General features: G+C 34.2%; 1 protein-coding gene across 1 annotated transcript in view; it reads right to left on the reverse strand.

Annotated features, from left to right (window-relative positions):
- LRP1B (LDL receptor related protein 1B) overlaps positions 1-21,597 on the reverse strand; it is a 1,787,379-nt gene that overhangs the window by 565,230 nt on the left and 1,200,552 nt on the right. The window contains exons 28-29 of the mRNA XM_024744102.1: positions 11,948-12,079; positions 9,522-9,749 (exon numbers count right to left, since the gene is read on the reverse strand). Of these exons, the coding sequence (XP_024599870.1) occupies positions 9,522-9,749; positions 11,948-12,079 (360 nt within the window). The remainder of the gene's footprint in view (positions 1-9,521; positions 9,750-11,947; positions 12,080-21,597) is intronic.

Here is a 21,597-nt window from a genome sequence, read left to right on the forward strand (position 1 = left end):
GATAATCTTCACTGTGGTGCGCAGGCCTCTCATTGCTGTGGCCTCTCTTATTGCACAGCACGGGCTCTAGGCGTGCGGGCTTCAGTAGTTGTGACACTCAGGTTCAGTAGTTGTGGCTCACAGGCTCCAGAGCCCACGCTCAGCAGTTGTGGCACATGGGCCTAGTTGCTCCACAGCATGTGGGATCCTCCTGGACCAGGGCTTGAACCCGTGTCCCCTGCATTGGCAGGCAGACTTCCAACCACTGCACCACCAGGGAAGTCTCACTAGTTCAAAATTTAAAGGAGCAAAATAAGGGAGGCCTGGCAATTCTGGGTCAGCTGTGAAGTGCCGTGCTGGCATGGTAGGCTCTACCCCAAGTTTACATCCTTGAGTCTTAACAGAGCCTGCTCAATATTCTTTTTATTATTTCTAAATAACTTTTAATCACAGTGCCCTTAAAAGGGATTCCCCATGTTTCAATTTCTCCTGTAAGCAACAACTTCTCATTCTGCAAGTTACTTTCATCATTAATTTCTGGTAAGTTGGCAAATTTTGTATGTGAACTTCATTTCTCAACCCAACACTTGAAATTTACTTTTATTTTTAGTGATTCTCATCCAGTTCCCTCTTTTCTCAAGGGAAGAAAAAGTAATACAACACCTCTGTAAAGCTAAACCTGCCAAGTCAGATATTTATTTGCCTCACCCAGAATATTTATTCTTCCTCCTTCACTCTCTGGACTTAATTGGTTGCTGAGAAACAGTAATGAGAAGATTTGGCTTCCTGTTCTAGGTTGGGTGCCTATTTTTTGTCCTTAAATTGCTTAAATTTTGGCCTTTTTTTAATCAGCAAAATGAGGATAATTATAGATAATTCATAGGATTGTTGTGAATATTAGAGTATGTGTGTTCATGCAGCTTAATTCAGGGTTGATGGATACTTTGCCAAACCAAGGACTTAATACTTTCTGCTTTTTTACCCTGAATTGCTTGGTACTGGCAAAAATAAAATAAGTTTTTGTTTCCTCTAAAATACATGTTATCCAGAGTTTGTTTGGTTTTTTTCCGCTGTCTCTTCTGCTCAAAATCCTTTTACTTATTTCTGATTGACTCTTAATCATACAGCCTAGAGAAGACATTGCATTCTGAAACTGGAAATCATAGCCAAATGTAAGCTATGAATACCTATTTAGTCCTTGTGAATTCTGTAGTTCATGCTCTCTCAAATCTATTTCTATCTTTACTATTGCATAGCATACAGTCGTTTTCTTCTTTCAAGCAGTTGATTTAGTTGCTGCCAGGTTATTTTTCTGACTAGAGAGCTCTGGATCATGACCTTTGGTTGCCCCAAGGTATTCTATTGCTTCCAACCACTCAGAAAGTGATATCTAGATTCCTTAGCCTGGCTTTCTGTATAATCTGAATATAATTACCTTTCCAACCTTATTTCTCACTATTTTTAGCCAATTATCTTATTACACTTCAGTCATATTGATGTGTTCTCAGATTCCCAGCCTTGTCCTAAACTTTCCAATCTATATAGAATTACCTGGACCTCACATCCAATCCCATCTTCACTTTTCTAAATCTCATGCAGAATAGGCCAGCTGATAGGCAACATCATCCTTCAACCACAAAAACCTAATCAATTCTCCTATATATTCCAGCCATAAAGATTTTCTTTATCTACCTAACTCAACAGGACTATATCTGGTCAACCCCTTTCTACCTAATGTGATGATTATTTGTTAACATACTAGTACTTTCACATATACTTCTTGAAGGTGGGCTCCTTGCTAATTTATCTTTATAGCTCTCACTCCAAACGTATACAACATTGCCTTCAAAATAAATATTTTTAATGAATTGATGAATTCATGATATGCACAATCCATAATCTTAAGGATATGTGAGCTGAGCTAAAAATATCAGATGTAAGATCCTCAAGTGTATTTTCAGGAGTACATATCTAAACATATACTCAGGCAGTCTCAATTCTCATTTTCTATCCTCACCCTTTTCCTGTCCATTAGTTTGGAGCTTCTAATTATCAGCTTTATGCCTAAGATAAATTTTATGTCTTTTTTGACCACCACTAATGCCCAAGTCTCATTGTTTTAGAGTGTCCTGGTAAATTCACAGTAAAGGGGTCGGGGGAAGAATAAAAACTGCAATATGTTTAATGATATTTTTCTTTTTTTAATAAAAGTACTAAATTAATGAATTGACTCAACTCTTGTTTTCAAGTAAGTCAGGCCAAGACCTCTGAACAAGTTTCTCAGAAAGTTCAATTTACTATTTCCAGGGACTCTCACTTCTTGAAGAAAGGCAGATTAGATATTCATAAAAGCCCTCCATTGCCACAAAATTCCCTGATGTATATTAAATTGTAACTTTTAAATGCATTGTTGAGATCATAAGACAGACAGGAATATCTCTAAGTGCTAACACACACTTGTATGTTAGCTAAAATCATAAAGGAAGGGAAGTGGGAATACAGATTTGGTGTTGCCACTGGAACAAAAACTTGTAATGATGATGTACAGATTCCAGGATTATTAGTTGCTCAGTGCAAGAGGAATCAGTCCTTAAACTCACAAAAAGTAGCAGAGCTAAACAAGAGCAATTCCAGGATATCAGAAGGATCTACATCCTTGGGTGAGTAGGAAATAAAAAATCTGCCTACTTAAAAAGGAGAATAATTTTTAAAATAAATATAAAACATTTTTTTCTGTCTCTTTCCTGGGTATGAGAAACAAATTCTAAGCATAGGTCTACACTTAGGTAAGAGATTAGTAGTATATAAACAAGGTATTCATTGGTTGGGTAGAGGAGAAATCAAACTAAAGTGATTCCTGGCTTACCGTCACTCCTTTTCCCTCCAACAAATGCAAATTCAAATCCTCTAAGGAAGAAAAAAAAATTTTAACCCAGGCCCTCACAATTTCCATAGACTGAGTTTCTCCTCATAATTGATCAGAACAAAAAATTAAAACAAAAAATTAAAAGAAATGAGACATAAGACCAAGAATAAAGAGAAAAATAAACAATAGGTTTAAGTCTCCAAAGCCTACATGTTTTAAAATTATGTGTAAGATAAAGAAAAATGCGTGGAATGTTTTAAAGAAAAATATATGCTTCAAAATAATAAGCAAGGTACAATATTTTTAAAAATCTTCTTGGAATATATATAAATGAGAAGCAAAAATAACTTGCAAATATTAAAAAAAATAATTCATTAGATGGATTAACCAGCAGGTTAGACACTAGTTACTTCAAGACAGCTAGTGAACTGCAAGACAAATTGAAGAAAGTTAGCCAGAGAAAGCACAGAGAAACAAAAAGATTAGGTGAGTTGGAGGTTAGAATGAATAACCTACCATACCTAGTCAGAGTTTACAAAGGAAGGAATAGAGAGACTCGGCTAGAAAAAATCGTCAGATTGGTGACCATTGAGGGTTTTTCCTCCTGTGCTGATGAAAGACATGACCCAAAAGGAAGTACAACACACTGTAGGTTGCTAAATAAAAATATTATCAGGAGGAAAAAGAAGATCTTAAAAGCATCTAGAGAGAAAAGACACATCCTGCAAAAAAGAATGACAATTAGACAGAGATTCTCAGCAGCAATAAGAGATGTGAAAAGATAGCGAAATAATTTCTGGAAAGGGTTGAGAGAAAGTAACTCTAAACTTGGAATTTGTACTCAACCATCATTATCTTTCAAACTACACTTGAACATCAACAAAAAGATGGGCAAAAACTCAATAGCCACGTCTCCAAAGCAGATATAGAAATGGCCAACAAGAACACAAAAGGATATTCAACATCACTAATCATTAGGAAATGCAAATCATGACCACAAGTATATACCACTTCATACCCATTAGGATGGCTACTGTAGAAAATGAACAAACAAACAAAAACCAAAAGAAAAACAGAAAATAAATAAAAATATTGGCAAGAATATGGAGAAATTGGAACACTTGCAGGCTGTTGGTGAGAATTTAAAATAGTGCAGCCTTGTGGGATACAGTATGGCAGTTCCTCAAAAAATTAAAAATAGAATTACCATATGATCCAGCCATTCCACCTCTGGGTATATGACTAAAAGAATTTAAAGGTCTCAAAGAGATCTTCATATACCTATGTCCACTGCAGCATTATTCATAATAGCCAAAAGTGAAACAACCCAAATGTCCATTGACTGATGAATGTATAAACAAATTGTGATACATACATACAATGGAATATTATTCAGCCTTAAAAAGAAAGGAAATACTGACAGGCTACAATATGGATGAACCGTGAAGATATCATGCTGAGTGAAATGAGCCATTCACAAAAAGACAAATACTATATGATACCTCTTATATGAGATACCTAGAAAAGTTAAATTCATAGACACAGAAATAGAATGGTGATTTCCAGGAGATGAGAGAAGGGGCATGGGGAGTTGTTGCTTAATGGGTATAATTTCATTTTGCAAGACAGAAAGAGTTCTAGAGATTGGTCACACACTGAATATTCTTAACACTACTTAACTGTACAATTAAGAAGGGTCAAGGGACTTCCCTTGCAGGGGGTGCGGGTTCGATCCCTGGTCGGGGAACTAAGATCCCACATGTCGCATGGTGCAGCCAAAAATAAAATTAAAAAAATATATATAAAGGTCAACATGATAAACTTTATGTTATGGGTATTTTACTACAATTTTAAAAAATTATCTTTAAAAAAAGAATAAATAAATATATTTTCAGATATTATATCAGATTATCACTAACAGATTCTCACTAAACTAAAGGAACATTAAAAGATGTAATTCAGAGAGAAGAAAAAAGATTACAGAAAGAAGGCCTTAAATGAAAGAGGGATGGAGGTAAGCATACAAATTGGTTAAAATGTAGAGAATCTAAATGAAAAAGGACTGCCTGTCAATTCTCTGCTTGTGAGACATCTTTTTTTTTCCTATGAAGTGGACCTGCTGACACCAGCTTCTTGGGTGTGAACACAAAGCCTTCTACCCCAAATCAGGCATGCCTTCAAAGGAGGAAGGGATCCCAATTCTTATAACTTTCTGAGGGCAGTTATGGTTTCATCCAATCAAAACTCATTTGCAGTAGGTTTCTGGACAATTATTTTACTGTTCTTAGAAGAAAAGTTTAAAAAATCAAATTGGTAATGCTTGTAAAAAGCTTTCTCAAGGGAACTTTGTAAGTATTAATATTCTATTTGTTGCACTTATGAAAAACTGATCATACAAATATATATACATGTATGTGTGTATATATGTTACTATATATAACACATGGTATGCAAATTAATAAAACATCCATAAATCCATGATCCAGCTTAAGAACATTATAAATACTTTAGGAGCCTTCTATGCTTACCCTCACTAATTTTATGCCTCTCCAACTCTGAACAATTGAGCATTTACCATGGCCTCGGTTTTGTCACTTTTAACACATATGTAATCATTCCCAATCTTTTTTTTTTTTTTGAGAGAACATAGGGGCAGAATTATAACTTTTTGACTAATCTTTATATTCTTAATGTCCTAAACCTATAATTATTCCTATCTTATAGAAACAACTCAATGCTGATTTGGGAAAAAATTCTGAAGCAAGCTTACTTCTTTTATTTTCATCTGGATCAATGTCTCCAGTATCTTTCCAATAATTTGGTCAACTTCACCTCTCTTTCATTCATCAGGTTCAATTACTTCTACACATACTCTTGGTGTCTGTCACCTTCTTATATCTAAATTTTGTTTCAGATTTGGAACATCTCTGTAACCTTCTAGTTGTATCCTTGTCTATAATTTCTCACTTATCTAACTACCAGGTTGATAACGTGATTTATCTTCAAAAGAGTTTGAATGACCTATACCCATCTGTAAAAGTCTTCAGCAGCTTTCCATTGTCTTGAGGGAAAAAAACTAAAACAAAACAAAAAACAAAAACAGCTCCTCTGGTATAAGACCCTCTGTGATCTGCCATGATATGAACCTTCTAGTTTACTCTTTTACAAGATCTATCTGCCCCTCACTGCTTGCTCCTCTGTATGTATGTATGTCCAGATCTTTGTGCCTACTGATAGCTTAACCAGATTGATCTTGCTACAGTTTCCTCCAGAACCCTCATTTCACCACCTCCTCCTAAGTGGGAAATTTAGTAATCCCATGTAAGAACTCAGTACTCCTTGTGCTAATTTTGTAAGAAGTGGCTTACACCTTATTAACCTCCTTATTTCATTGAGTCTTATACTTTAGTTAGATGTTTACAATTCACTCTCACCAGATATAAAGCTCTTTGAGGTTATAGATTGTCTTAGTGAAATAATTGCTATCTCCCCACCCATTCAACATCCCAGATACAAAATCCAGAATATGGTGTGAGAAAAAAACAAAAAAGCCCATGGAGTAAACTAAAATAGCATTTCTATCTTTCTAACTAAAAGATAAAGAATATATGTGGGAAGTATTGCTCATTTAGCACCCATTGCTATAGATACACAGTTCTCAATGGAATGGCATTTATAGGTATCATTTTTGCCTTTCTTTTCTTTACTCTCCTCTTTTCTAAATCACAGATGTTGACATTCTTCCACCAAAAGGCTTCCTGGGTGAAAATGAAAATTGAAAATTCTATTCAGTAATAGGCAAAACAACAGATGTTCCCTGTCTAAACTTTCTACTTTAATTCAAGGACTGTTTCCAAAATCTAGATCTCACTGATTTGGGGCCTGATCCTTTTTTTTGGTGGTTTCACCTTAGACTTGGGCTGAGGAAAATATGAAGAGTGTCTCAAGAAAAATTCCAGTAGATGGAAGACAATGAAGTGAGAAAATACAGAGGCCAACAGTATAAGAAGTAAGAGAAAGGCCAAAGACTCATTTACAAGACATCTAAAAGATGAAAGCATAAAATAAAGAACAATTACTGGCAGGATTCAAGATACTTTAATGCGTTCAGAAACTGAACTGTCAAAAGTTCATCTCAAGTTTCTCTTTTTTTTTTTTTTTTTGTGGTACATGGGCCTCTCCCGTTGCAGAGCACAAGGTCCGGAGGCACAGGCTCAGCAGCCATGGCTCACGGGCCTAGCCGCTCAGCGCATGTGGGATCTTCCCGAACCAGGGCACGAACCCGTGTCCCCTGCATTGGCAGGCGGACTCTCAACCACTGTGCCACCAGGGAAGCCCCTCAAGTTTCTCTTTTAATGGAAGGACATATCAGTCCCTAACAAGGTTTCACTTTGGAAGAAAGGGAAAAGCAACATCATTTAACTTGTGGGGCAGCCAGAAACTGAGTTGTCCTTGAAAATGTCTATTCCTCAACTTTCATATTCAGTTATTTCATATATTTACTCATTGATACCTCAATGATTTTTCCACATTTCACTATCTCTGTTGTTTCCACCCTTGTCCAGGCTTCCATCACCTCTTACTAAAACCACTATAGCAGCCTTGTTTCCCAGAGTCTACTGCTCATCCTACCCCCCAACCCAGACCTTTTCAATTTTACACTAAACATAATATCTGTATATTTTTTATGTTTTGTTTTTGTGGCCGCTAGGCATGTGGGATCTTAGCTCCCTGACCAGGGATCAAACGTGCAGCCCCTGCATTGGAAGGCAAAGTCTTAACCCAGTGGACCGCCAGGGAAGTCCCTACACATAATATCTAGAGTGATCTTTTCCAAAGCAAAGATAATCATGTAGTTGTACTCTCCTTAAAACATTTCCTAAGTTTCCATTATTTTTAGTATTAACATAAAAATCAACGAGTTATCCTATAAAGGCTGGCATGATTTGGTTCCTTTTTTTTTAGCTCCATCAGCTCGTATAACACCCTCTTGTTCTGTACTTCATACTATTCAGTCTATACTGACCCTTCTTCAATTTCTTATCATATAGAACATATTCTAATACTTTTCAAAATGCCTGAATTAATAATTATTGATCCTAATGAGTACATCTATTATTAGTGAGAAAATATTATTGCTCAATTTTTGGTTAATAATTGTAAACAGAGTGTGCTAAATGGAGATAAGTCTGTTATTTTTCTTAAAGATAAACTCACCAAATTACTACTAGTTATCAATTTACAATTACAGACAGAAAATCTTTCCCCAATTTTTTTTGAGATAGACCATCTTTTACTTTATACAATTCATAGAGCCTTTGGAAAGTATTTCACATTCACGATAAAGTATGTGAACAATTTTCTATTAGATTTTTATGAATTTCTTGTGAGAGGACCACCAAACTGACTGTCAGTCTTGGGAGTACCTTATGTGCTTTAACTGTTCTCTCAAGATTTTTCATGATCATTAACCAGGTAGTCTTTTTAAATCTAGTCTAACAATAATTATTTTTTCCCTTGCTCCTGTAAAAAAAATCCTGCACAAAAAGGAAATCTTTGCATTAGCTTTTTTAGAAAGGCTCTTCTCTTAGAGAAAGTTTGTAATTCAATATTTAAACAAGCTTATAACCAATTTATTCAAGTTGCATTAACAGTACTAACCTGAGATGGGTAAAGAGCTAGCATACATACAAGAGCACCTGAGTGCTCGAATACTTTCAGATCTACTAACGGTACTCAAGCCAGTGGAAACTCTTGAAAAACACTGTAAATTTAAAACCTGCACTTCTTATTGCTTTCGTTAAGAAGTTGATCATTGCTCAAATAAGGTCTGATTTTAAATTGTCAGTATGCTTCAAGGCAGAGGAGTTTCATATATCTATATGGATCACTGATCATGCCTTCCTCCATCCTCCTTCAAATCACTCTATCATGCCTAGGGGGCATGAAACTGAAGAAAAACTGTGTCTTCTTTGATTTTGCAGTCACGGCAAACAGCAGGTGCTCAACTAAGATTCACTCACTAAAACGATAACTGACCCAGAAATCACATTATACCAAAATTTAAGCAAAAATGAAGATAATTCAATGCTAAATATTTAGAATTCAGCCACTGCATTTATATGTATGTTTCATTTCGGCTATATTTTCTACTTTGGAAAACTTTTTTTTTTTTTGTTAATGTTAATCAATAGCATTACTGAAAACCTGTGATTCAAACTGCTGGGTCGGGAGGTGGATAGGAACAGGTTTTCTCTCTTATTTGTTTAGTCTAGTTCTGTAAAAATTTATGCAAAAGAAAGCTGATAACAAGCTTGAACCAGAGGGGGAAACCAGTCTTTACCAATATCCTATATTTTCTCTAGGCAAATACAACTTTTCCCGCATCAGCAAAAAGGAGTCTTCAAATCTGTTTATTTAGAAATCTGCAAATTATCTGTTCTGAAATTTTTTCTTCTTGTGAAACTAAATTTCTAGTTATCAGACTACTATGTGCAACATAATTACAGCATTCTACAATTGTTAGGATATAGCATATTATTAAATCTCTGAATAATCGATTCCAACTCTCAATTAACAACATAGAATTGGATAATAGAAAAAGAATACAAAAGAGATGCAATTATTACAAACTGAATAACAAACTTTTTTAAGATGTAAAGTGAAAATCTTTTACCTCTAGAAATAACAGTTTCTAATCCAGTTCCATTAATAAAAGCCCGCTTAATGGTTTGTGTCTTAATGTCTGTCCAGTATAAACGTTCTTCAGATGCATCAAAGTCTATCACAGTAACATCATCAATATCAGGGACTGTAAAGGCCGTGATAAAGTTAAAATATGGATTATCAATATCCACTCCTCTGATTTCAGAACGTCTTGCATAAAGAAGAAATTTTTTCATTTCTAGAAAAGAAATAGAAATGTGTTTTTCTTTATAAGTTTGGCAAGTTTGAAGCTGTCTAGAAATTCTAAATATTATTTGTTGATGATTTAATAGGTTTTTAACACCAGAAAATCATGACCAAGATTTGACAGAAACATGAAGGCAGAAATGATTTATCTATTTTTAAATGAAAGTACTTAATAATAACAAATGTAAAGCAAGTTAGAATCCTTAAGTCATTTTTCTTTAGTTAGAAATGCCAAGAAATTATCAGTAATTGATCTGATCTTAGAATTTCAAATAAACTTGTTAAAGGACATGAACTCTAAAAATGTCAAACAGCCATATTTGTTCTTTGTTTATAACTATAACAATACTGCAGTGCATTAAGTGCTTTTTGAAGGAATCTAAGAACATTTTTTCTATACCATCTTTGAATAAAATGAGATTAAACATTGCTTTTAAAAATCATGTTTATATTTTCCCTATCAAAATTAGGGTTCATATAATATTAAAGCATGCTGTACTGTAAATTTTTGTGAATCTGTAGTAATTAATATTGTGAGACATTCTATCATTTCTACTTAAATAGGCACCTTTCTTGCAATGAGTTTGTGAAATATTAGTAGATTTAATAGAAATAGGAGTCACAGATGTTCTATTTCCTTGTTTTTCTCTTTGGGGTTATTGTTGATATTTGAGATATGGTATTATTGTATAAAATTAATTAAGGCCACATGTGCCTAGATTCCTGAGTTAAGATTTGATGAATACACTCTTTTTTGCCCTTAAAAGTAAGTGCTTTGCAAATAAACAAAAATTACTAACAAAACAAAACTAAAAAAACCCACAGTCTGATTATTTTTTGAGAAGTTATTTGAGAAGTTCTAATTTCCAAGGCATGGTAGCAACGTCAAAAATACATTTGACTTAATAAGAGAGCAACCATTTATTTAACATCAACAAATATTAACTGAATGTTTCCTATATGCCAATCAAAATTACAGGTCCTTGGAAAACAGAAGTAAATGAGATAAATGAGGGCCTTCTCATGTAGTAGCTTACATTCTAAGAGGGACAAACAATAAATAAAGAACAGAAACAAGAAATATCAAAAACAAGAATACCAGAAACAAGAAAATATCAGTAGGAGAGCTACCGTAAATTAGGTCATCAGGGAAGCCCTCAACAAAGGTGATGAATAGCTAAAAGGAGCCTACAATTAGAAAATCTAAGAGAGGAGTGTTTTTAAAAGAGGGAACAGCTAGCCCAAAGTCCAGAGCAAACTTGGTATATTCAAGAATGTAGAATGTATGTATGAGGTGTGTAAATTAGATCTCTATCTGTAATTACACATGACATTATTTTATATCAAAAACCTTATGTAGAGTTCAAGGTACCTTCACTTTTTTTGAATTCACCTCTAAATTGTGTAGAGTTAAAGCACAGTTCCCAACATATCTTATTATCAACCACCAACTTTTATTAAGTGTCCTTTTCTTTTTTAACATCTTTATTGGAGTATAATTGCTTTACAATGGTGTGTTAGTTTCTGCTTTAAAACAAAGTGAATCAGCTATACATATACATCTAGAGTGAAGTAAGTCAGAAAGAGAAAAACAAATACCGTAGGCTAACACATATATATGGAATCTAAAAAAAAAAAAAAAGGTTCTGAAGAACCCACAGTCTGGTTTTCATTCACAAATTTTATTTTCATTTTTTAGTTTAAATATGCTGTTTAAGTGATTTTTACAAACCTTTCCAAGTTACATATTTTACTTCATATTTTCTCCCTTCAACTTGATAATACCCTATAAAATGATGCTAAAGTAACTGTAGAAGAGCAGGAGGAGATTAAAGCTGTTAAGTACCTCTTTATTATGCAGGTTACCTACATCATCATTTTCTGATAATGCACTTTCACTTACAAATCTCCCTGTTTTGTAGAGATAAATTCTGCTAACACACCAAATAAGAAAGTAGCAAGAAAAAAAGTGAATAAGGTAATAAACAGCAAAGTGCAGCATATCACATATTTAAAGAATTCGTCAGTCTCCCCAAAAGTAGATGAATCAACAGTCTGAAAATAGCACCACATCTAATGTTTTTAAGGACATTAAAAACCTCTTCCGCTTTACTTTGAGGAAAATCTGAATGCTAATACAATTTGAGAGAATTCAATTTGGAGTTTAGATAAGAACTGTAAGAAATTTACCATAGCAGGTCTTCTTGTTTGAGGAAAGCTTCATCAAGTGTGGGCAAGCACAAGCAGCACTCCTATTATGATTGATCAGACACATATGAGAGCAGGGGCCTCTGCCATCATTAGCGGCACAGGGATTGGGAGCTGTAATTACACAGTGAAATATTAAGAGTGAAGAAAGAAGACTAGATTAGGGAACCTCTGAGTTTGACAAGGGTTATTCACGTAATGATTCAAAGTGAAATTCCCTGCATAGCACCCATTACTCGAGTGATTCATATGACAATAACAGACAATCATACACAACAATTTCATGAATAAAAACATTTTTCCTCCTTGAAGATAACAACTAAGATAACTCCCTCAATTTCCTCTAAGAGGAATGGTATGCATTCTATTGCTTTAGAAGCAAAAAAAATTTTTTAAGGATTTAGTCTGAGAAATAATCAGGAATAATTATCACATTTAGTATAAAATAAACTCAGGTAGACTATCATGCCAGTGTTGGGAGTTCCAGTGGATGTCGTTATTTTCCTACCATACCATATAGATTCCCTTCTTGCCTTAGCACGACATTCTGAACAGTTTCCATAGGAAACTGCTGTTACATATATTGTACACCCCTTCAGGCCATTTCTTCTTTTTCAAATCAGAGGCCTATGTGAAAAACATGTTTGTCTTCCTTCATTATAATGACATCTACTTCTTTTTTTTTCTGTATTAACTTATTCCATGGCTAAAGTTTGCTCCACATACTCATACTTACTATATTCCATTGTATAAATAACATGATATATTCAAATTTAGAATGGAATATTAAATTTTGCAGTTCAATGTCATTCTCTCATTCTTTTGTGTTTCTTATTTTGTCATCGTGCCTTCTGGATAAGATTTTAATGTCAATTGATCAAATTGTTCTTTCAAATCTCATTTTTATAGAGACTATCTTGTAGAATAAATTCTTTAGAACTGTGTTTGTCAGTTGAAGGCATGAAAGAGTTATACCTTCTGATCCCACCAGCAATATTTTAGTTTTCAACTAAAATCTTCCTAACAAATGGATCTACTGCTCAGTATAATAATATTAGTCTTGTAGACTTATAAAGCACAAACAATAAAAATCAATAGATTATAATAAAAATTGTAGAAAAATTAACTGAATTTAATAAATACTCAACGTGGCTTTTGCCAGTCTTCACACCCTCCCCACAAGATAACAAAAACAATTCATGTCTGTGTATTTGATTTAAAAAGTAAATAAAAGGAAATGATGGGCTTCCCTGGTAGTGCAGTGGTTGAGAGTCCGCCTGCCGATGCAGGGGACACGGGTTCGTGCCCCGGTTTGGGAGGATCCCACATGCCGCGGAGCGGCTAGGCCCGTGAGCCATGGCCGCTGAGCCTACGCGTCCGGAGCCTGTGCTCCACAACGGGAGAGGCCACAATAGTGAGAGGCCCGCGTACCGCAAAAAAAATTAAATAAATAAATAAAATAAAAATTTAAAAATAAATAAATGCAAATGAAAGACTCAAACATTTTCCGAAGCAAATCAGTTAAGAACAAAAATTATTAGAAAATACTGGAAGCTAAAGTTGAGAGATTCTGTAGGAGTGCATGTCCCTCTGTCACATGGTATAAATGCCACATATTCTACTTTCTTCCCGTTTAACTTCATCTATCATAATTGGAGTCTCTAAAGAATTGCAGGTTAGAGAAGCAAGAGGTTAGATGGGAAGGTTTTTAAGGAGGAAAAATGTTACAGAAAAGGTGGTGAAATGAAGAGGCACTGTTGGAAGGAGAAAAACAGAAAAATTAAGAGGAGTAAAGGGAGGAAAAGGAAGAAGGAAGAGGAGAAATTTGTTTAAAAACATTGACATAGGAAATTCTATTCCTCTCAAAGAATTAAAAGCCTAATCCATGACAGCTCAATAATAGGTACTTGGATTTTGCTTTGAACATCATTATCTTTAGCCCAGAATCATACTAGCTCTTCTCAACACCCTGTAATTGTGATTAAAAACTTTTAAAAATCAATGATGACATATTAAATTTCTATATTCATACTAAAGTAAAAAATATATTGACTTTGTAGCCCAATATCTGTATTAATGATAACACTGTAAGGTAATATTCACAATATTTTATGCTTCACAGCATGGAAAAAATCCACAAAAACTTCTTTCACTTTTTATCTCTTCTCACTTTGAAAGAGTGGTGTTAAATCTTTTTGAAGTTTCTTTCTAATCATGCATTTAAACAGATACCTATTCTAATTACCAAATTAAGGAATTTGGTTCACATACTCACATTTTAATATAAAGCAGGGATTAGCAAATGCGGATCCTGGAGCCATATCTGGTTCACTGCCTATTTTTGTAAATAAAGTTTTATTGGACTATAGCCATGCTCATTAGTTTACATATTATCTAGGCTGCTTTCACACTACAATAGCAGGGTTGAGCAGTTTCAGCATAAACCACTTGGCCTACAAAACCCTAAAATATTTATTTTCTGGCTCTTTACAGAAAAGGTTTGCCAACACCTGATATAAAGTAATTAAATATTTTATGAGAAATACTATTGCAAAATCCAATATCAATACAGAGGTTGTAAACTCCTACCAAACCAAGGCTATCCCATTTATTGTATCTAGGAGATGTGCAGACCGGGTTTACTGATTGTTCATATTATCAAAACTCAAGGTGACCAAAAAAAGAACCTCAGATACATGTAACACTCCTCATATTTATGCACTGAATACATATTTAGGAAGCACCTCAGTGTTCTGCTTAGTTTTAAAAAGCTGGATATCATAGTAGACAAGACATAATTCTTGCACCAAAGAATTTAAGAGTCTGTACTCTAAACCCATACACCATTCTCTCCAATTCTATGGTGACTGGCTCAATTTAGGTTCTCTCCATCTCTTGCTTGGATTGCTGCTCTAATTTCCTAAATAATCTCTTGATTTTCAGTCTCTTCCCATTGCCTACAGTTCTTTTTCTAAAAAAGACTTGATCATATAGCTGCCTTGCTTAAAAATCTTGGATAGCTTCTCACTAGCTACCTCACAAAGTCTCAAATCTTATCTGCTACCACTTCCCGCAAGATTACTTAGGACTAGCCACACTGGCTTACTTGCTGCTCTTTTTCCTTTCAGCTTATTTTTTTTTAAATCCTGATCCACTGTTTCTTATTATTAAAGATGTCATGTCTTCTAAACTCACAAAATTTTAACTTCAAAGCATTTTTAACTTCTCGGATTTTTAACTTCTCTTTCACTACCATATTTAATAAGTTGTCAAGTATTATCAGACTTCCCCTATTACATGCTGCTTTCTTTCCATTTTTCTCTCTCCTCTTCCAACATAAAGTTTTAGTTCATCACTTTTGAGTAACCACTACAACCATGTAACTGGTATTCTATGGTACTGCCAAAAATATAACAATCTCTCTCTCTAAGATACCATCTTATCTTCTAGCCTCATCTATCACTTTCCTTCTACATACACATTATGCACATGCTAAAAAGAACTCCTTATTGTTCTCTGAATATCTATAGCTTGTCCTTTTCCACTTTCACATAAGGTACTTTTCTTTCTGTAGAATTTCATTATCCTTCCTTCATGAATCAGCTCAAGTCATTTTTCTTTCACAAAACATTTTCTTCATTTCTAATGAAGCCACCTAATGCTGATTTATTCCATCACTAAATATTAGTTTTAATTATTACTATACAAGGCATTAGGCATTTATTGTTTACTGTCTTATTTTCTAATTTTCTGTGACATATATTCATATATTTTATATCAGTATACCGTGGTCTCTCTAGGTAAATCAGGGGTAGGCAAGTTTTTTTTTCTGTAAAAGGCCAGATAGTAAATATTTTCACCTTTGCAGCCCTTATGCTCTTCTTAGTAATTATTCAATTTTGCTATTGCAGCACAAAGCAGCCATGAAACGATATGTGAATCAATAGGTATAGCTATGCTTAAATAAAATTTTATTTGCAAAACTGGCAGAAGGCTGAAGTTAGCCTGAGGGCCTTAGTTTGTCAAATTCTGAGCCATAGTTTGTCAAATTCTATGCTGGCAGGAACTATGACTTATCAACATACATATCATTTTTTCCTAAAATTTCTATGGTATCTATTATTGTGTTAGACTTAAAGACATTTGGATTCATATGCATACTCATCAATGTATGTGTGTACATGTTCTAAAAAGGCAACAATCTAAAATTTCAAAAGTAAATTAAACTTCTAAAGCACTTCATAGCTGTAGGTGAAGAGACTAAATAATGCAAAACTACAATACTTTACTGGAGAACCAAATGTTAATTATGCAATCATACAAGACTGATGTATGCTCTAAGAAGAAAACAGAAGAAAACAGTATCATTAAAGATAATTTCATATTTCATGCATACTATGTTTAATTGCAGTCCGCTTTTCATCAGCAAAAAATAAACACTTTAAACCCAATTATTTTATCCAGTAAGATCAAATAAAATATCTGTGTTGATGCAATATAAAATATGTACAATATTTATTTACCTCATAAAACTAAGCTCAAAAGCAGAAAAATGTCAGGATCCAATGTGTTAGATATGAGGAATACTGTTTTCTAATCATGCATTTAGACAGATACCTATTCTAATTACCAAATTAAGGAATTTGGTAACTAATATTCATCCTGTTAATGAACTTTATTGGTACAAAAACAATTACTAACATAAGAAAACAATGTATCTATAATTTTCCTTTTAGAAAAGAATATGTTGAAGTGAAGTTTCAGAAGGATCTTACAATTAAACACTAATCCCTAATCCTATTTTCCCTTTGACAAATATCTTGAAATTGTAATTTTAATATTTGACGTTGAAGAACTAGAGTGAATTCCTTATTTAAAACACACACATATAACAAAATGTGTGCAAGTAAAAGGCATTCTTATTGCTTTAGTTTCACCAGTTTCCAGCAATACTGGGTATGCAGGAGTTACTTTCATCAAATTATATTTTACAGATTAATTTTATACTGTATTCTATTTTTATGAAGTAGAAAAAAAAATCTAAAAATCTTATATGATCTTCCATAGATACCTGTATTTCGAAAAATTTTTTAAAAGCCACATATACTATTTTCATTTATTTGTGCATACTTTTCAGTAACAGAGTTAAGTTAAACATGTAATATCATGTCATATTTATTGGTGAAGTGTATCTTAAAATATCAATGAACTTTCAGATTTTCTAAAGAGGTGATATGTCTTTCTGACTTGCTGTTTATTTCACTTGCTGTATAATTTAAAAGAAGAAACATCTGTGTCAGAAAAGTTTCTTTTTTTTCCACTGATTAACTAGATTTTATTAAGCTTTGTGTGAGCAAATCAAAGATTTAATACAATGATTTAATAATCACAAAAATTTTTATCTAAAACAGTGGTTCTCAACCAATGGCAGTGGGGGTGAGGGGGGATTTTGCCCCGCAGGGGATATTTGGGAATATCTAGAGACATTTCTGAATGACATAACTGGGGGTACTATTGGCATCTTAGTGGATAGAGGCTAAGGATGCTAATAAACTTCCTACAATGCAAAAGAAAGCCCCTTACAACTAAGAATTATCTGTCTCCAAATATGAAAAGTACAGAGGTTGAGAAGTTCTGATCCTGGATTAGAACTATGGATTCTGCACCTTAATGTATCTGAATGAAGAGTGCATAATCACGTACATTTGTACAACTGAGGCAAGTAAATCAAACAACCAGTACTAAGGAAGAAAGAATTTTATGATTTCTTTGTTACTAATCTTTTCCACTGCTCCAAGGTAAACTGTATTGTACCATATTTTAAAAACAGCAATTTATAATGCAGCTAAACTTACTGCCTGCATATAAGTTCATTTACAGTTTAGTTGTTTGATATTTGTATTCTATTTTGCCAAAGAAATAATGCTAAAAATGGTAATTAAGTTTTTCAGGTAAACCAACAAAACACACTAATTCAAAATATGGTTTAAAGATGATACAGAAAGATTTATTGAGAAATTAAATTAGGTGCTAGTCTATATAAATGGTAGAGGAAGCAAAAGACTACCTGTTATAGGAAGGAGGTATAAGAGTAGAAAGTGAGTTCCATGGTGATTTTTCATATTAATAGCTGGAATGAGGTAGCAACATGTCTTTGGCATGTTTCAACTCTTATTTCTCCTCTTCATTGCTAATTTTGTCTCTCTCTACTACTAGGCTCTCAGTACTGCACAATGTTCTAAGACCTCATAGAATCCTAACAAATTTACTCAAATCTCAAATATTCCTCTTTGCTTTGCTATCACCTGCCTTTCACTTTGCCTCAGTCAGAAATCTCACCCCTTCAAAGCTGCTGATATCAACACATAAAGGTGGAAGCATTTTAACTGTTTCACACCACTTTACCATTCTTAGAAATATTAGTATTTTAAGCTAAGGTCCATTTTAAATATTAAAATAATAAAAAAATCTCCTACTGATAGTATATAATTATATGAAAGAAAGAGCTACTAAAAAACAGCAGGGAAAACAATAAAAAAGAGACAAACTTCAGATCTAAATACACATTCACACTGAAAGTGAAGGTATTGAAAAAGATATTCCAAGCATATGGAAACAAAAAGAAAGCTTGGTAGCAATATTCATATCAGATGAAACAGACATTAAAACAAAGACTGTAACAAAAGGAAAAGGACATTACATATGACAAAGAGATCAATACAGCAAGAGGATATAACACTTGTACATATCTATGCACCAAACGTAGGAGCGCCTATATACATAAAGCATATATTAACAGACATAAATGGAGACTGTGTCTCCTAAGCTGATTGCTATGAAGGTTGTCTTTCTTTGTATTTACATTTTGTTACTTAAGAATATAGTACTATTGTTTAATAAGTTATATTTTTTTTACTAAATAGACTTGGACATTTATACTAATATCTAGCCTCATACATACTTAGGATCACTAGGACATATGCAAACAACTCCACTGAAATTGTTCTAAATAAAATTGCAGCTGACCCTCCTCCAGGTTGCCAAATCTAATGAATACTGTGCTGTATGTCTTTATCTTTCTTGACTGCTCTGCAAGAGTTAACATTTTTGGCCACTGTCATCTTGAAACTCTTCCCATACTTTTTTTGACTATGCTCTCTTTTGGTTCTGGAATCCCTTGGCCACCCTCTTCTCAGCAACCTTCTTGCCTTTCTCTTGAATGTTAGTTCTCTCCAGGGTTCTGTCCTTGTCCTTTTCTCATTTTCTGTAATATTCTTAGGAAATCTCATTTGTTTTCTTGTCTTCAACCTACAATTGAATGACTACAAAAGCTCTAGCTCCAGCCCAAACTCTTCTTGCCTTTATAACCCTGAATACTCAACTATGTCCCAGAGGTACCTAAAATTCCATATATCCAAAGTGTAAGTTTTCAGTTTATCCTTTAAATCAGTTGTCAGTAAACTTTGGCCTGCAGGCTGATACTGGTCCATGAGTTACTTTTTTAAATTGTAGGAAAAAAATAAAGAATAACATTTCATAACACATGAAAATTATATGAAATTTACATTTCATCGTCCATAAATAAAATGTTATTGAAACACAGCAACGCTCGTTCATTTTTCATATGACTGCTGTTACACTACCTCAGCTAAGCTGAGTAGTTCAACAAAAACCATATGGCCCATAGGGCCTCAAACACTTACCATCTGGCCTTCTACAGAAAAATTTTGCTGACCTCTCCTTTATGTGGTCTCTATGTCACTTTTTGATGGTGAAACCAATTACAGAAACCAGAAAAATAAAGACATCCCAAATTTTCCTTTTCTCCCCAAACTCCCCTACTCCACAAATCTCTATCACTATGTTTTACTGACTTCGCCTCTAAGTATATCTCAACTCTACCATTCTCTCTGTCCTGGTATCAGCTATCTCCTCATCTACTGAAGTAGCATCCTTTCAGTCTCCTACTGTAGTTCTGTCTCTCTCCAGTCTGCCCTTTGTACAGATGAAGTCAAGTTTCAGTATGCACATCTGCTCTTTTCACTCCATTGACCAAATACTTTTAATATATTTCTCCTTCCTTTAGGGCAGTGGTTCTTACGGCAGCATCAGCATTCCATGGGATTTGTTAAAGATGCAAAACCTCAAGTCATACCCCAGACCAACTGAATCAGAATATCTTGGGTAGAGGCCATAAATATGTGAGTGAATGATCCCTCCAGTAATTCTGATGCACGTTTAAGTTTGACATCCCTGGAACCACTTATCCTAAAGGATAAAAATAGAAATTTCTTTGTAAGGGGACTTTTTAAGTCCCACCATGGTTTGATTCCAACCCAATCTTGTTTCCCATTTATTCCCTCCTTACTTCTAGCTGCTCTATCCTGCAAATGAGGAAATAAGAACCCAGAAGTTAATTAATTTGCCTCAGGTAACAAGGCTAGTGAGTGACAGAGGAAGGAATTGAATTAAGCCCAAGGACCTTTTAGGACCACACGATGCTACTTTTTAAAATATATTTACTATACTCTTATTTTCAAAATACGTCCATAATAATTAATTGATCCTAGTTGTTAATTTAGTCTGTTTTCCTTCTAGACTACAAACTCCAAGAAGCTAAGAATTAGTTTGTCCCATGTGAATGTTGTCAGTAACACGACTCTCTACCGCCATCTGGAGATTTGATATAACAATTCCAAGGGGAATCTCAATAAACAAGAACTCAGTCTTCTGCCAGTAGAGCACAGTGGTTTATGCAAGAGCTCTGGGGTCACGCTCCCTGAGGTCAGATAACTGGGCAATCACCCTGTGGCTATTAGACCTTGAAGAATTTCTCTGCCTTAGTTTTTTTTTTTTTTTTCACTGTTGTGGCCTCTCCCGTTGCGGAGCATAGGCTCCAGGCGCGCAGGCTCAGCAGCCATGGCTCATGGGCCCAGCCGCTCTGTGGCATGTGGGATCTTCCCGGACCGGGGCACGAACACGTGTCCCATGCATTGGCAGGTAGACTCTCAACCACTGCGCCACCAAGGAAGCCCTGCCTTAGGTTCTTTATCTGTAAAACTGGATTGCTAATAATCATCTTCATGGAATTACAATGAAAATTAGTGTTAGGTGATATTATTATAATTATTAATATTGTTCTTATAAAGGGCTTAGCTAGACTCTGTAGTTAACACAAATAAATAAATGATACTCCTTTACTCAAATATTTTATTACCTCCGTGGGTAACTAAAACAGAATTAGGAAAATATTAAATAACCATACGTGTTCTAAGTACTGAGATAGTTCTTATGGTGTTAACCATGAATGTGAAGCAGATAAAATCTGAATTATACAAAGATTTATAGTTGGTATGTGGTTTTGAAGTGAGAAAGCCTCTCAGAAAAAGATTTTTCCTGAAAATCTTTGTGCAGATTGAGAGTAATATCTGTAAAGCACTAAATAAAACATGATATAAGTGTGTACCTTTCTTATTTTTACAAAGTCATGATGATGAAACCATTTTTACTAGTGCGTAATCATGCAAGACCAGATCTCATTATCCAAACAGAAACTAACATATGGCTCAAGAAGGGTTTATCATAAAACCTTTATGATGTTTTTTTTTTTTTTTTTTTTTTTTTTTTTTTGT

Source organism: Neophocaena asiaeorientalis, unplaced genomic scaffold (genome assembly GCF_003031525.2).
Source record: "Neophocaena asiaeorientalis asiaeorientalis breed wild unplaced genomic scaffold, Neophocaena_asiaeorientalis_V1.1 scaffold11, whole genome shotgun sequence".
Taxonomy (NCBI): domain Eukaryota; kingdom Metazoa; phylum Chordata; class Mammalia; order Artiodactyla; family Phocoenidae; genus Neophocaena; species Neophocaena asiaeorientalis.